The sequence below is a fragment of the Emys orbicularis genome, chromosome 25 (assembly GCF_028017835.1).
Source record: "Emys orbicularis isolate rEmyOrb1 chromosome 25, rEmyOrb1.hap1, whole genome shotgun sequence".
Lineage (NCBI taxonomy): Eukaryota > Metazoa > Chordata > Testudines > Emydidae > Emys > Emys orbicularis.
Window position 1 is genome coordinate 3378845 of NC_088707.1, and position 15143 is coordinate 3393987.

At 38.0% G+C, this 15143-nt stretch overlaps 1 protein-coding gene across 1 annotated transcript; it reads right to left on the reverse strand.

The window, feature by feature from the left end:
* Positions 1-2932: 2932 nt before the first annotated feature.
* Positions 2933-14755, reverse strand: ZPBP2 (zona pellucida binding protein 2). Its single transcript, XM_065422767.1, has 6 exons — positions 14677-14755; positions 13391-13552; positions 12208-12426; positions 7402-7487; positions 6078-6255; positions 2933-3030 (listed from the first exon to the last, which is right to left on the reverse strand). Exons 1-6 carry the CDS (start codon positions 14753-14755, stop codon positions 2933-2935), a joined length of 822 nt encoding a protein of 273 aa, XP_065278839.1.
* Positions 14756-15143: the final 388 nt, after the last annotated feature.

The following is a 15143-nucleotide window of genomic DNA, read 5'->3' on the forward strand; positions in this document are numbered from 1 at the left end:
ACTCTGTCACTCAGTCTCACTAGTTTCCAATGGCCCCAGAGTTGTGCTTCCAGGGACTACCTTTGTTATGGCTCCTCCCAGATCTCCCTAAAGGGGTTGGCTTTATAGCTGTAGAGTGAAACAGAGTATTTCTACCAGTGTACACATAATGTAGCAGTGTGACAACTTGAAAAGACTCATTTTAGAAGTGAAAATAAAACTATTTTAGTGTATCCCTGAGCTTAACATTTTTAAGGAAGCGGGAATTCCGCAAGATGTATGGAAAAAAACACTTAAATCTAAAAATTCAGGGTGTCGTGTCCCCCCTCCCCCAGAACTGTAAAGCTTCTAGTAAGATACAGGTCTGTCTCATCTTACGCTGGGGTTACGTTCCGCAGTCAGCGCCTAAAGCGAAAATCGCGTATAGTCAAAATTACATTGAGTGTAATGGCGGGTGGAATCGCCTGCACTACAGAAACAGTATTTAAATTGTTATTTTTCTCTTTTTTTGTTTTGTTTTTGCCGACTGCATAAAGCTGAAATCGCACATGGTAAATGCGCCTAAGATGCGACAGACCTGTATTAGGTTTACAAACCAAACCATTTTAAAATAAACATAGCTAAACCTATTTGGACTCAAGAAATATCTCAGGCCAATTTTTTCAGAGGCTTGCAAGGTACATACATATTGTGTATTATGAAATTACTAAAAACCAATGTTACTTGAAAAGCACTTGTATACCACAGTGTAGTATTAACACAGCTTCTATTTTATAGGTAATACAGTCTATCATTGTAGATATCTTCATTCTATAAGATAACATTGTTACCAAATTTGCTTTACTTTTGAAAGGTTAGACTCTTTCTGGGAATAAATAACTTTATCTTAATATTTTCACAATTTGTTCCTGGACTTGTTTACTGATCCAGTAAAATGATGAAGGGTTCAAAACTGCTGTGAAAAAAATAAGCTTCTGTTCATACAGCATGGCACCTGGGACCTCCAGCACATGCCACAGGTGATATGCAGAGAAGAAGAAATAGCTACAGAAGAAAGCAGATGGAGATCAAAATGCTCAGCACCTTTTTTGTTTGCTTATAATATAGTTTCTGAAAGCACGATGGAAGCAGCAGACAACATAAAAGTCATATAAACAGGCTCCTTATGTTTCCTGATTCCAGGACTGTGGAATTTGCCAACATATCTTGCCTTAGATATGTGATCTGGAATCTAAGCTTTTATTAAAAAACGAACAACCAGAAAAACTGTCTTACCAGCTGTCATTGACCTACTCTACATTAAACTTTTTTTTAAACTTCCACACTGTTGCACTACCATAGATCCCACTGGTGATGGCAATGGTGGAAGCTCAACTGGCTGCCAGTGTTTTTACCATCATACTGCCTAACTTTGCAGAGTAGGCTGGAATGGAAGGATTTCAGGCACAATATAAATGCTGAGATTTCACTTTGATAACATAAAGAAATGTGCAGGAACTTTCACAGTGAATTAAAGTTAAAAGAAAATAACCACTTTTATTCCTGGCAAATCTCTACTCTTACAAAAATTGTGATTTGATCTTTAATATCTACAGAGAACTTTGCTTTTTAGGAACTCCAAGAGACATGTCCATTACATTAAACAACACAAAACATAATTTGTCTGTCTCAGAAAGATGAAGAATGGAGATGATCCCCCTTGAATTTGGTACTGTGGTTGCAGGGAGACTTTTTCACATTGCTGATGAAAGCAGATGGTACTTTCTGGAATTTGTTTTGAGTTTCTTAGATGTGGTCTGGAAACCCTTTCTGTATAGCACTGTGAAATTTTCAGTATAGTAAATTAATATTTTAGCTACACAGAATCTGCCAGAGTTTTCATTGTAGATTCCGTGTTTAAAGGGGTTTATAATTGAGTTCTAACAACATGCTCTGAAACATTTAGCTTGCATGGCTAATAATATTGGTACACTATATCTCATAGCAAAACTCAGTACAATATATTAATATAAATTATTTCAACCTCCCTGACTTGAAAAGGAGTTCATATGCAAAGAGGAAAGTTGTAACAACCATGTTTTTTACAAAAAGGGACAAAAAGCAAAAGGAAATACAATAAATAGTTTTATTTTTACATTATAGAGGTTAAATATGTACTTCCAGCCTATAAGAGTAATTTCTAGCAAACATTAATGTACATGGACTTCTACTTAAAGCATTATAACACATTAATATGCTTCTACAATCATTCCGCTATACCAGGGGTAGGCAACCTATGGCACACGTGCCAAAGGTGGCACGCAAGCTGATTTTCAGTGGCACTCACACTGCCCGGGTCCTGGCCACCGGTCCGGGGGGCTCTGCATTTTAATTTAATTTTAAATAAAGCTTCTTAAACATTTTAAAAACCTTATTTACTTTACATACAACAATAGTTTAGTTATATTTTATAGACGTATAGAAAGAGACCTAAAAACGTTAAAATGTATTACTGGCACGTGAAACCTTAAATTAGAGTGAATAAGTGAAGACTCGGCACACCACTTCTGAAAGGTTGCCAACCCCTGCGCTATACTATATATCACTTCTCCATGAATTGTTTATGGCTCCTTCATTTATTTAAAGTACAGTGCTATGCTGTGTTCAGTGTCAATACCACAAACCAGAGACTTTTCTGTAAAAACCACATATTAATACTCATAATTTTCTTTGCATTCTTTGTTTTCCATTGAGTTACTCTCCCCGGTATGAACATTTTATACTAGACATTTTTTAGAATCCCTATCCACAAGTGGTTCCTGACTACAGAAAATGTAAAGCTATATAAATCTTAAGAGGATTGGCTATTGAAATATAAGAGCCCCAGGATTGGAGGTAAAAAAAGGGACATCACAAAAGAATAATAATGCTTTCACAAGTTTTCTTCAGTTTTCCAATTTCTATTTTAAGTTTATTAGCAAGATTTTGCTCCATAGTGTTTGATTCGAATGCTTGTACAAATCCGACATCTCACTTCATTGTTAGGACTGTATGTTCCAGGGTCACAAACCACTGCAACCAAACAAATATACAGTATTTCAGTCAGATGCCTTCCACCTTGGGCTGGGTTATACACATTATGGAATTTTCAAACGTGTATTAGGGACATTCAGCAGATCACTAAACTAGCTCCAGGTTATATTTTTGCATGCTGAATATTTCATATGGAGCTAAGTGATCATATAAAGGACAACTACATTCTTAATTTTAATATATTTTATATCAGTTACTTTTCATTTAATATTTTAGTGCTCCATTCCGACATACCCTGTAGGATAACTCTACCTGTATTATAGAATGCCTTTTTCAGTTTCTCTGAGATCAACACACTTAGCTTCACTTCATAACACAGTAGCCTGAACCAAAAGTCTGATCAGAAATTAAGGGCTCAATCCAGGGGCTGAGCACTTTGGCCCGATCCAGCAATGCACATTTACTTTGCTTAACATTGTGTAACATTGACTCTAGGTGGCTGCCTTGCAAATTTCAGTTGCCATGAGCAATAGATGTGACTGTTGGAAATGACTAGTGACATGTAAATACCCCCCAACCTCACTTTCCTGAAAAGTTTTTCTGGAGGGTTAGCTATTTATATTTTTAGGTATAAAACATATATGTATTGCATAGCCTTTGGGTAAACTCAGAATTTAAAAATACAACCTGTTCAAACTATAAGCTTGTTAAAAAAACAGTATCAGCCTAGTGGATGGTGTGAAACTACAGATGTGATATATCTTGATTTTAGTAAAGCTTTTGACACAATCCCACAGAACATTCTCATATGCAAACTAGGATCATATGGTCTAGATGAAATTACAATAAGATGGATGCAAAACTGGTTGAAAGACCATACTCATTCAGTAATTATCAATGGTTTGCTGTCAATCTGGGGGAACATATTTAGTAGGATCCTACGGCATTCTCTCTCCTGAGTCCAGTACTATTCAACATTATCATTAATTTCTTGGATAAGGAGTGGAGAGTATGCTTATAAAATCTGCGGATGACAGCAGGTTGGGAGGGGTTAACAGTTGATCTTTGGTCTGACCCAGTATGGCCATTTTTATGTTGCTAGCACTTTGGAGGTGAGGATTAGAATTCAAAACAACCTTGACAAATTGAAGAACTGGTCTAAAATCAAAAAGGTTAAATTAAATAAAGACAAGTGAAAAATACTACCCTTAGAAAGAAAAAATCAAATGCACAGCTACAAAATGGGAATAACTGGAGTTGAATACGAGCCAACAATGTGATACAGTTGTGAAACAGGCTAATATTCTGGGATATTTTAATAGGAGTGCTATATGTAAGACACGGGAGGTAATTGTCCCTCTCTACTTGGCACTGGTGAGGCCTCAGCTGCAGTAGTGTCCAGTTCTGGGCACCACACCTAGGGTTAAAAAGATATGGACAAATTGGAGAGCAACAAAAATAATAAAAAGTTTATAAAACCTGACCTATGAGGAAAGGTTAAAAAAGCTGGGCATGTTTAGTCTTGAGAAAAGCAGCATGAGAGGGGACCTGGTAAGTCTTCAAATGTGTTAAGAGCTGTTGTAAAGAGGACAATAATCAGTTGTTCCCTGTGTCCACAGAAGCTAAAACAAAAAGTAATCAGATTAATCTGCAGCAAGGGAGATTTAGGTTACATACTACGAAAAACTTTCTAATTATAAGTAAAGCTACGATTATGTCACGGAGGTCATGGAAATCACGGACTCCGAGACTTCCATTGACCTCTGTGACATTTTCTGCCCTGGGGCTGTAGCTCTCAGCCAGCCCCCTTGCAGCTCCCAGTACCCCCCCTGGTAGGGGAACCCCCCGTAGCTGCCCAGCTGCAGCGCACTCTCAGGCACTGCGGGGGGGGGGGGGGGCAAGAGGACCCAACAGCAGGCTAGCCCCCGTGAGGGGTGGGGAACCCCAGAGCTCCCACTTGCTGCAGGTGGCAGGGGACCCCAGAGCCTCAGCAGCAGTAGGTGCTTAGCTGAATCCACCTCCCCATTTTGTCAGGGATATTTTTAGTCGAAGTCAGGGACAGGCCACGGGCTGCCGTGAATTTTTGTCTATTGCCCGTGATCTGTCCCTGACTTCGACTAAAAATATCCCTGATAAAATTTTAGCCTTAATTATAGGACTTGTTAAGCACTGGAATAGGCTTCCAAGGAAAACTGTGGAATGCATGACATTGGAGGTTTTTAAGTACAGGTTAGACAAACACCAGTCCAGATGGTCTACATATATTTGGTCCTGCCTCAGCACATGGGGCTGGACTAGATGACCTCTCAAGGTCCCTTCCAATCCTACATTTCCATGATTCTATACCTCAATTCTAACTAACCGCTGTTTAAACAGACAGCCTTTGCACTGTGTACTGAAAGCCAACACAAACAGAGGCTATGTCTACACTGCACTTTCGTCAGTAAAACTTTTGCCAACAAAGCTACCGTCCCAGTTTGGGGGTGGTTTTATTTTGTGGGCAAGAGAGCCCACAAAGAGCGGCTACACTACGTACCTTACAGCGACGTGGCCGTAGCGGCACAGCTGGGCCGCTGTGAGGTGCATAGTGAAGACATAGCCTGAATGCAAGAACTAAAGACCTACTGAGAACGCCCTGCCTCCAGTAACCCTAAATTCAGAAATAGATACTGGTAGCAGGCGAACTCCTAGAACAGTTGAGCATTTATTTTAAAATAGCAGTACTATGAGAGTGACAATTTCTTATTGATCCTATGTCCTGAATCCTATAACTGATCTAAGAGCAAGAGGAGAAAGTCATTTAGCCATATTTCCAGATGGACTAATGACAGCAGTGGTAGCCTTTATTACAGTATGATATGCATCAAATACTATCAACACTTTTTTCTTGGCTGTTTCAATTCCTGCCAACTTTATCACCTAGAATCTCAATGCCTCTCCAAAAGATGAACAGCAGTACACTTACTTTTATCACCAATATTAAAAATATATATATATATGGTAGAAAAACTGTAAGCAGGGTTAATATGCAATAATCTTTATATTGCTTGCTAAAAAATATGGATACTTTATTTTTCTATAATTACCACAGCAACTAGCGCAGTCATTGTGGGTGTCATCATTTTTTCCAAAACCTGGACGACAGCTGTCAATGCGAGTAACTTCAAAACTATGGTCTATATAATGTATTGCAGGTACATTCCGAAACTCGTGCTTCAGAACATATGTTTGTTTATGGAAAAATTCTTCAATGAGATCTCTTGCCTAAAATTTAGGAACAATTAAATGATAAATATGACACTAGGATTTTGTTTTTTGTAGATTAGATATATCAATAAATATATTTTGTCCTAATTCAGCTTGAATATGTATGATATGCAATATGGGCCTGATCCTGGACCCACTGTACTGCATCCTGATCCAGAGTCTTTCCGTTGGCTTTAGTGGGCTTAGGATCAGGGCTTTATAATGTATATCATAAACAATCACCATGAAGCTAAATGAACTATATATAAAACAGAAGCTACACTTTTTTTTAAACTGTATTACAGCTACCAAATCATAATCCAAAGGTCTATGTTCTAGGAAAACTGAAATAAAAAAATACAGTACATGTTAACATATTGCTAATTTTCATAATTTCATATTTTAGAAAGTAAATGTATAAGAAACATTAACACTAGCCTCAGCAAATTTTGGATAAATATGACATTTAAATACAGTTTTCTATCTTGAGCTGAACTATTTAAAATCCAGACATAACATATACATTCCTGCTCTTTGCATAGGGTGGATTGCAACCAGTCAAAATCTGTAGATACTAATGGTGAAATTCACTGTAGCATGAAGGGACCATCAGAGCCTTCTAGAACACTTAAACCCTACTGATCCACTGAATACAATGGTGGACAGACTACCCTGAATACAAAGAAAAGTACTTAAGAGTGGGACGTCTGCATGGATATCTGCATGTCCTTTTAAATAAGGGGGGAAGAAACATTCCACAATGGTCCAAAATTGGTTACATAGGGGACCACTGGGGATGGATGTGCGGAGGGGCCTCTAGTTCCCGTTTACATGAATCCAATGGGCTAAAGTATCTGCATAGGAAACATGGAGTAGCAATGGCTACTATTCCCTACCACATCTAGAATAGCTGCACCAAAGCACCACGGTCTGCTTGTGGATTGATGGAATAAATTCCTTCTCCATGCTGCGCTTGCTCTTCGAGACTTCCCTGCACAAAGCCCAATTATCTAGGGTTTGTACAGGGAAAAGTAAATTTCACCTTTAACTAACTTTGTAGTCCACATTTTACAACCTCTCCCCTCCCCCCCGGCAGCGGCTCCTTCCCTCATTTTGAGTTCTAAAATAGTCACTCATTTATTGCTTGCATTAAAAAAATCCTACCTCCTGAACTCTTCTGTTGGTTACATCTTCACAGTCATAAGAAATCTGTTGGCAAACTGCTTCCCATCCTGGGGCAAAAGGATTTACTATAGAGAAAAGGAGAAAGGGTATAAAGGCAAAACTGTTTTGTAATAGCTCATCACAAATACCTTGAAAAATACATTACAAAGGAGCATCCTGAAATGAGTGTGTCATAACTATAAAGGGAAGGGTAACAGCTCTCCTGTGTACAGTACTAAAATCCCTCCTGGCCAGAGACTCCAAAATCCTTTTCCCTGTAAAGGGTTAAGAAGCTCGGGTAACCTGGCTGACACCTGACCCAAAGGACCAATAAGGGGACAAGATACTTTCAAATCTTGGGGGGGGGGGGAAGGCTTTGGTGTGCTCTTTGTTTAAGGTTGTTGTTCGCTCTTGGGACTGAGAGGGACCAGACATCAATCCAGGTTCTCCCCATCTTTCTAAACAAGTCTCTCATATTTCAAACTTGTAAGTAAAAAAGCCAGGCAAGGCGTCTTAGTTTTACTTTGTTTTCTCAACTTGTAAATGTACCTTTCACCAGAGTGTTTATCTTTGTTTGCTGTACTTTGAACCTAAGACAGAGGGGGGTCCTCTGAGCTCTTTAAGTTTGATTACCCTGTAAAGTTATTTTCCATACTGATTTTACAGAGATGATTTTTACCTTTTTCTTTAATTAAAAGCCTTCTTTTTAAGAACCTGATTGATTTCTCCTTGTTTTAAGATCCAAGGGGGTTTGGATCTGTATTCACCAGGAGTTGGTGAAAGGAAGGAGGGGGGAAGGGTCAATTTCTTCTTGTTTTAAGATCCAAGGAGTTTGGATCTGTATTCACCAGGGAATTGGTGAGAGGTTTCTAAAAGCTTCCCAGGGTAGGGAATGGTGGCAGCGGACCAGAACTAAGCTGGTAGTTAAGCTTAGAAGTCCTCATGCAGGCCCCCACACTTGTACCCTAAAGTTCAAAGTGGGGATACAGCCTTGACAGAGTGTCTTTCATTTGGAGATTTATTTTACAAAGCACTGGCATGCAAACGCCAGTCATCATACTGTTGCTGCTTCTTATCTTTATATTACATTAATTTTATGCAATTACAATACAACTCAAGAGCAGAGGCACTCTCTATTTTGCCTCAAATTTGTGAGGAAGAATCATTTTATTATATTCGTTTCTGTGGTCAAGATATTGTTTTCATAACCGCTGTTCTTGTGATCCAAGATACTTAACTGAGTTTTTAATAATAAAAATAAAGAGAAATGGATAATCAGAAAGGAAAGGCAACTTCAATTACCTCCAACTGATTAAAAGCAGGTAAGGAAATACTAAGAAAACATGAACATGTATAAATCAGTTAGTCTAGCTGGCTTGGCATTCTAGGATGTTAAAAGTATTAGCTAATGAACATTCTGAATGCTTAATAATTACTTCTAAAGGGTCACGGAGAACTGGAGAGATACAAAGTTCTGGAAAAAAACATGTGGTATCATTTATTAATAAGGGGGAAAAGGAGTGGGCCTGACGATTCCTATCCAGTGACGTTAGTGTCATTCACTAACAAAATAATTAAATGATAAGAGAAAAGATCTGGAAAATAGAGATGGGACAGACTCAAACCCCCATATATACATATAACTTCAAACTATGGAAAGGTCCAAATCCAGATTTGAACTTTGAGGCTTGGGTCCTATCTCCATTGTGAACATGGGTGGCGGGAGGGGGAGGTAATTCATTCACTCTGATGATGAAAAATTGCCACAAAGCAACTGCAGGTCCCATCGGATAAATTCTCCTCATGTAGGGCAGATACACAGTCAAGAGAAAATGTGTCCGAGGTGTCCCTGTACCTCATCAATTCCCCAGTGCCATGACACCTACAGAGAGCATTATGGGTCGGCTATCCCTATGGACTTCAAAATGTAGAAACCTTGGAAACACCTGAATCCCTGGGCACCAAAAAGGTCTAAGCATTGGAAACTTAAAGATGGGAATTAAAAAAATCTTCAAACAAGAAATAATCACAGACTTCCTGACTCACAAAGGGATTTGTTGAGGATATCTGGTACAAATTAAAGTTAACGTTGCTAGAAACAGCATATGAAGTGCTAGGATTGATTAAACCAGTGCCAAAAAGGATAAGAAGGAAGACTTGGTGGTGGAATCTTCAGGTTAAAAAATCTGTGGATAAGAAAGAGGTAACTTTTTTTAAATGGCAGGCCAGTAGCTTGAGCAATGATATGTATAAGGAGGTGAAAAAAGAGGCCATTAGAAGTGTTGTCACAGCTAAAAATTTGGCTTGTGACAACTATATAATCAACTAGGAGGATATGACAGAGAAAAGACTGTCCAAAAACTCGCTAAGGCAAGAAAGAAAATGTTCATGTGAGTTTGTACATACTAGAAATAAACATGGCATATTGCAAACAAATGGTGAATCAATCAAGAATGTCTGGAGTGATTATTTTGAAAAAGTGACAAATGAGAACTCACAGGAGGAACTAAGAACATGCAAGCAGAGCCAGGTCATAACAGATTTCATACAGGAGAAAGCGGTTGTAGAGGCACCGAGGAATATGAAAAAGAAGACAGCACGTAGGCTAGATGAAGTACTGGTGGACGCACTGAAGTAAATTAGAAGGGACAGCATCAAATATTTTACAAGTCTGTTCAATGATATCCTTAAGAAACAGAAAATGCTGGATGAATGCCATAAAAGCTTCGTGATGTCCATTTTTAAACACAAAGGAGATATTATACTGTATGCTAATTATGGCCCGATTAAGCTGACATCACATGCTATGAAAGTATGGGAGAAGATTATTGAAAAGCATCTGAGAAGAACACTTGAGATTTGGAGGGGTCAATATGGATTTATGCTGGGAAGGGGTACAACTGATACCATATTTGCTCTATGAATACTCATGGAGAAGTTCAGAGACAAGAGACAGCAACTGGGCGCAGCCTTGGAGAAGGTGTATGAATGTTTATCAAGAAAACTAGTTTGGTGGAATTTGCAATGGAGAGGTGTGCTAGAAGGATATGTTGCCTTATTCAGGATATTTTTGATGGAGTGACTACCATAGTAGTCTGCTACAGCAGTAAATGTTTAGCTGTACTGGGGGAGGAGGGGTCAGCGTTGAATCCTTCTTTGTTTGCAGTTGCCTTGGATGTGATAAGTGAGAATAAGAGAAGGGAGCTGCCTTGGAATATGCTGTTCGCTGATGACTCAGGCCTTGTCATTGGCCTTATTGGGGGTTCGATGTGCGGCAATCGATGCATCGGCAGGCAATTTAGCGGGTCTAGACCCGCTAAATCAACCACCGATCGCTCTCCCATCGACTCCTGTACTCCACCTGAATGAGAAGTGAAAGGGAAGTCAACGGGAAAGCATCTCCAGTCGATATTGCGTACTGTGGATCTAAGTACATCGACTTCAGCTAAGTTATTCATGTAGCTGAAGTTGCGTAACTTAGATCGATCTCCCCCCGTAGCGTAGACATGGCCTCAGTGATCTGTGCGAAAGATTGTGAGACCCTGAAATCCAACTTTGAACAGTGGCAACACAGAGCAGGCAGGACTTAGAGTGAATGTTAGCAAGACTGAGGTTATAACTGAGGGAGGAGGACACACCATCAAGGATATTACAGGCAGAGAGCTTAGACAAATGAAAGAATCTAAATACATAGGGTCACTGGTTGCTGATAATAGTGCCCTTCTGAGTGAAGTCCAGCACTATACCAAAGCTGCTTGGTGCAAATGATGGGAGCTGACCCCAGTCATCTGTGATAAAAGATGCCAATAAAATTAAAGGGTAGAGTGTAAAACTATAATTCTACCCATCCAAATGTGCAGAACAGAGACTTGGCCAGGCACAAGAAAATAAATCAGTATGCTCTCCACCACAGAATTGAAGATGCTGAGATGGTAAAACGGTTGCACACTCCATGATAGGAAATGAAATGAAGTTGTGAGGGGCATGATGCGGGTTGTCCCAAATGAAGACAAGTTGAGGGAGGCTAGGAAACATTGGTCGGGACATGTCCAGTGGAGACTTGAGAGTTATATTGATAGGCTGGCCCTTGCAATGATCATGGATGGAAGATGACCAAGGGGAAGGCCAAAGACTTGGTATATGGACCGGATAACAGTGGACATTAGAAAAACTAATTTGCATGACAACCAGGTGTACAATCATGAGTTTCGGAAAAAGACTATAAAAGTTGCCAACTCCGAATAAGGAAGTGGCAAGAAACAAGAAGAAGAAAATAGCAAGAAAGATAAATCTGATCATTTTTCTGACAGAATTACAACATTCATGAAGAATCATAAATGAACTATATCCGGACTTTGGTAAATGATCTTCTGGGAATGGGCAACAGGGATGGATCACTTCATGATTACCTGTTCTGTTCATTCCCTCTGAAGCACCTGGCATTGGCCACTATCAGAAAGCACAATACTGGGCTAGACAGACCTATGGTCTGACCCAGTATGGCCCTTCCTATGTTTCCCAAGGCCCTTTGCAAACAACACCCCTGTTAGAGAATAACCTTTGCCAGTAAGGTTGTAAAAAGTATAGTAGTATAAATTCAACTAACTCATAAGCTGCATTATAGCTCCATCTATGGGCTAACAAGAAAAAATACAGAAATTCTGAAGAAAAGCAGAGAAGCAACATACGAGGGAACATGACTCTGATATAATTGCAAATGTTATTTATATTGTCCTTAATTTAACTCTTTTGTTAATAAAGTAACAGTGTGACATTACCTCTTAAACAAATGCTTAAATCTGTTACCTTGAAAAGTAACAAATAGCTCATCCAGGAGGCCATGCTTTGGTATCTTGATGACATGACATTTGTATGATGGTTCTATAACATGACATGTCAAATCAGAGATTAAATCATTCAAGATTTTCTTCAGCTCTTCAAAGAATTGACCATTAGCTGCTAGTCTGCACTCTTTTGTAGTAAACCGAACAGATATCTGGTATGTGTAGTCAGGCTCCCTATATGCTTAAAAAAATTAGTATACACATAAGTACATGCAATATAATGTCTGTCCCACACATATTATATTTCCTATGCAGTACTATTCTTTGTACCTTATATCTTAAATAGACTTTTATTTAGAGGCAAACCAATTTGTTTACTTATTAAGCATGATGGGCCAAATGCATCCTTGATATAGCTTCCCTCACTTAAATGGTGTTACACTATTAATTTAGTTTGATATGCACAAGAATTTTTGTATGTGTACGCACTATATTTTTATATGACTATGTGCCTAAATATCAAACATGGGAAAATGTTATATGTCAAAATATCTACAGAACATGGCCATTTTTCAGCCTGTGCACTTGCTTCAAAAGTAGACATAACTGAAATGTGATGAGAAGTTGTTAAAGGAAGTACTTCATGTACCTGCATTTTAGGGTGGAGAGTTTTGAAGTATGACTGGAAAGAGAAATTACATCTGTTTCTTTCTCCTTTCATTTATTTTTTTATAATTGTTTTTGGGAGAATGATGGGGTTGCTAAACTGCACAATCTGTCACCCTTCCACCACTTGTAACACCTGTCATCAGCTAAGATCAGACCAGGACAGAGGCCCATCTTTGACACCTCTTTGGAACAAGATCACAGCCACACCAGAGCCTCCTCTTCTGACCTTGGGTACCTTTGGGGGATGGCAGGAAGAAGGCAATGACCTCATCTATTTTTCCCAAAGGTAAAGATTATTTCATTCTCAAGGACAGTCACCACATGCTCTTGGCAGTTGTGTTGATTTGATTGAAATCAAAGTTGTATTGAACTGACTTTTCAAAAATAGGTATTTAGAATAATAAAGATGTTTAACACCAAGGTGCTTGAAAATGTAATTTACATTCTGGAGTACAGTGATAACTAATTGTGTTTAATAAACCAATATTCAGAAAAATCACATGCACTAGTGTACCAGCAAATTTGTATGGTCTTACCATATACCATAAATTTATATGTCTTAAATTTCTCTCTCTCTTCTTGTATGTCAGTGTTGATGGTTTTATAAGAAAGAGTGCAAGTATAAGATCCAGACATAGACTCCTGAAAACCTCTCACCATCAGTTTTCCTGTTTCAGTGAGATTGACGTAACTTTGTCCTAAAATGGAAACAGGAAACTACCTGATTAATATTGGAAAAATATTGATGCATAATTTATGAAGTATGCTAACAGATGAGAGAAGATATACCTATGTAAAGGTAAATAATATATCAATTTACTTATAGATGTTGGTCTGAATCTAATGACCTTCAGAACTTGTTGCAAATCTCATTTTTTCCCTCAGGCATTTGAAAATTTGGAAGAGGGAATGTAACTGTAGGTGTCCAGAATTATTTGACAGAAAGGAGGATTTGCAGCAGGTTATCTTAAATTATTGCACTTAAGATGTATTTTTAAGTTATGTTAAGTGTGCTGAGAACATAAAGATGGGAGTGCTTTTAGCATTGCTACATATCAATTTATTGATATGTATTTATTTAATGTATTTATTTGGTGAGAATACTTCAGAGCATCAACTGTTTTGACAACTTAAGAACAGGTGAAAATATGCTCTTGATATGCTAATAAAGTGAATATCCAACTAATATTATATAAGTGAAAACTGCTTAGTTTTTTTTTAAGTAATTCATTTTTTTCATTTATGGTATTCATAATACCATTGTTGGTGTTCAAACTAGTGGAGTGGGGAATGTTTGTGTGTTTACATCTGTAAACTGATGGAGTGGGCCAACTGGATCAGCTACGAAGTCTTTTACCAAGTGAAACTTTTCTCCACAGTTTTATTCTTGATCCTGTTTTGAAGAGCTTCAAAACAAATTCTGACTAATCACACATTATTATTTCTTATGGAAAATGGCTTAAAGAAATGAAGGTTAATGAAAGCACTCATGAATAAATTCACATAGGATAATATGACCCACAAGTCACACCATCTCACTGATGATAGGGATCACCAAAAACTTAGAAATCGTGATCTCACATACAGGATAGTGAAATCTACTCAACCATTAGTGATGGAATTATTATTTTTCTGTAAAAGAGTAGAGAAACAGAAAACAAAGATCTATCTCAACAGAATTTTTCATTTTTGCCATTACATATGGATTGCTTCTAGTTATGTGATATTCATAAAAATCAGATTCTGTGGGTTAGTAGGTGATGGAATAAACATGGAACCAGTAAGACTGTATATAAACTGTAATGAGGAGAAAGTAACTTGCCTTTTAGATTCTTTCCATTTGGTCCAATCCATAAATAGTTTGGATCTATTACTTCTTTCTGAGAAAGTGCCAAATCCATGCATACTAGAAATGGACTATTTGTATACACTTTAACATAAATGTTCACTGCAATACAAGAGAATGAATTAAATAACCAGCAATGCTGAAAATAAATGAAATTACTAAATATCAATTTATATATACATATACATTATTTAATTCTTTACTTTTTTAGGTCCAACTTGCAAAATTAGTTCAGCGTAACACTAATCTCTTAATGGCCTTATTTATTATTATTATTCTTTAGTACTGTGGAACTGTCCACAATGTGCTTCATACTGTCCAGATATACTGGAAAACATGGTCCCAGTCCCAAAGATTTGACAGCCTAAGAATATCAGATCTCCAGTTTGCAGCTGAGGTGGTGAGAAGGCAAGAAGTTCCTGAACTCTTATTCTGACATTAAA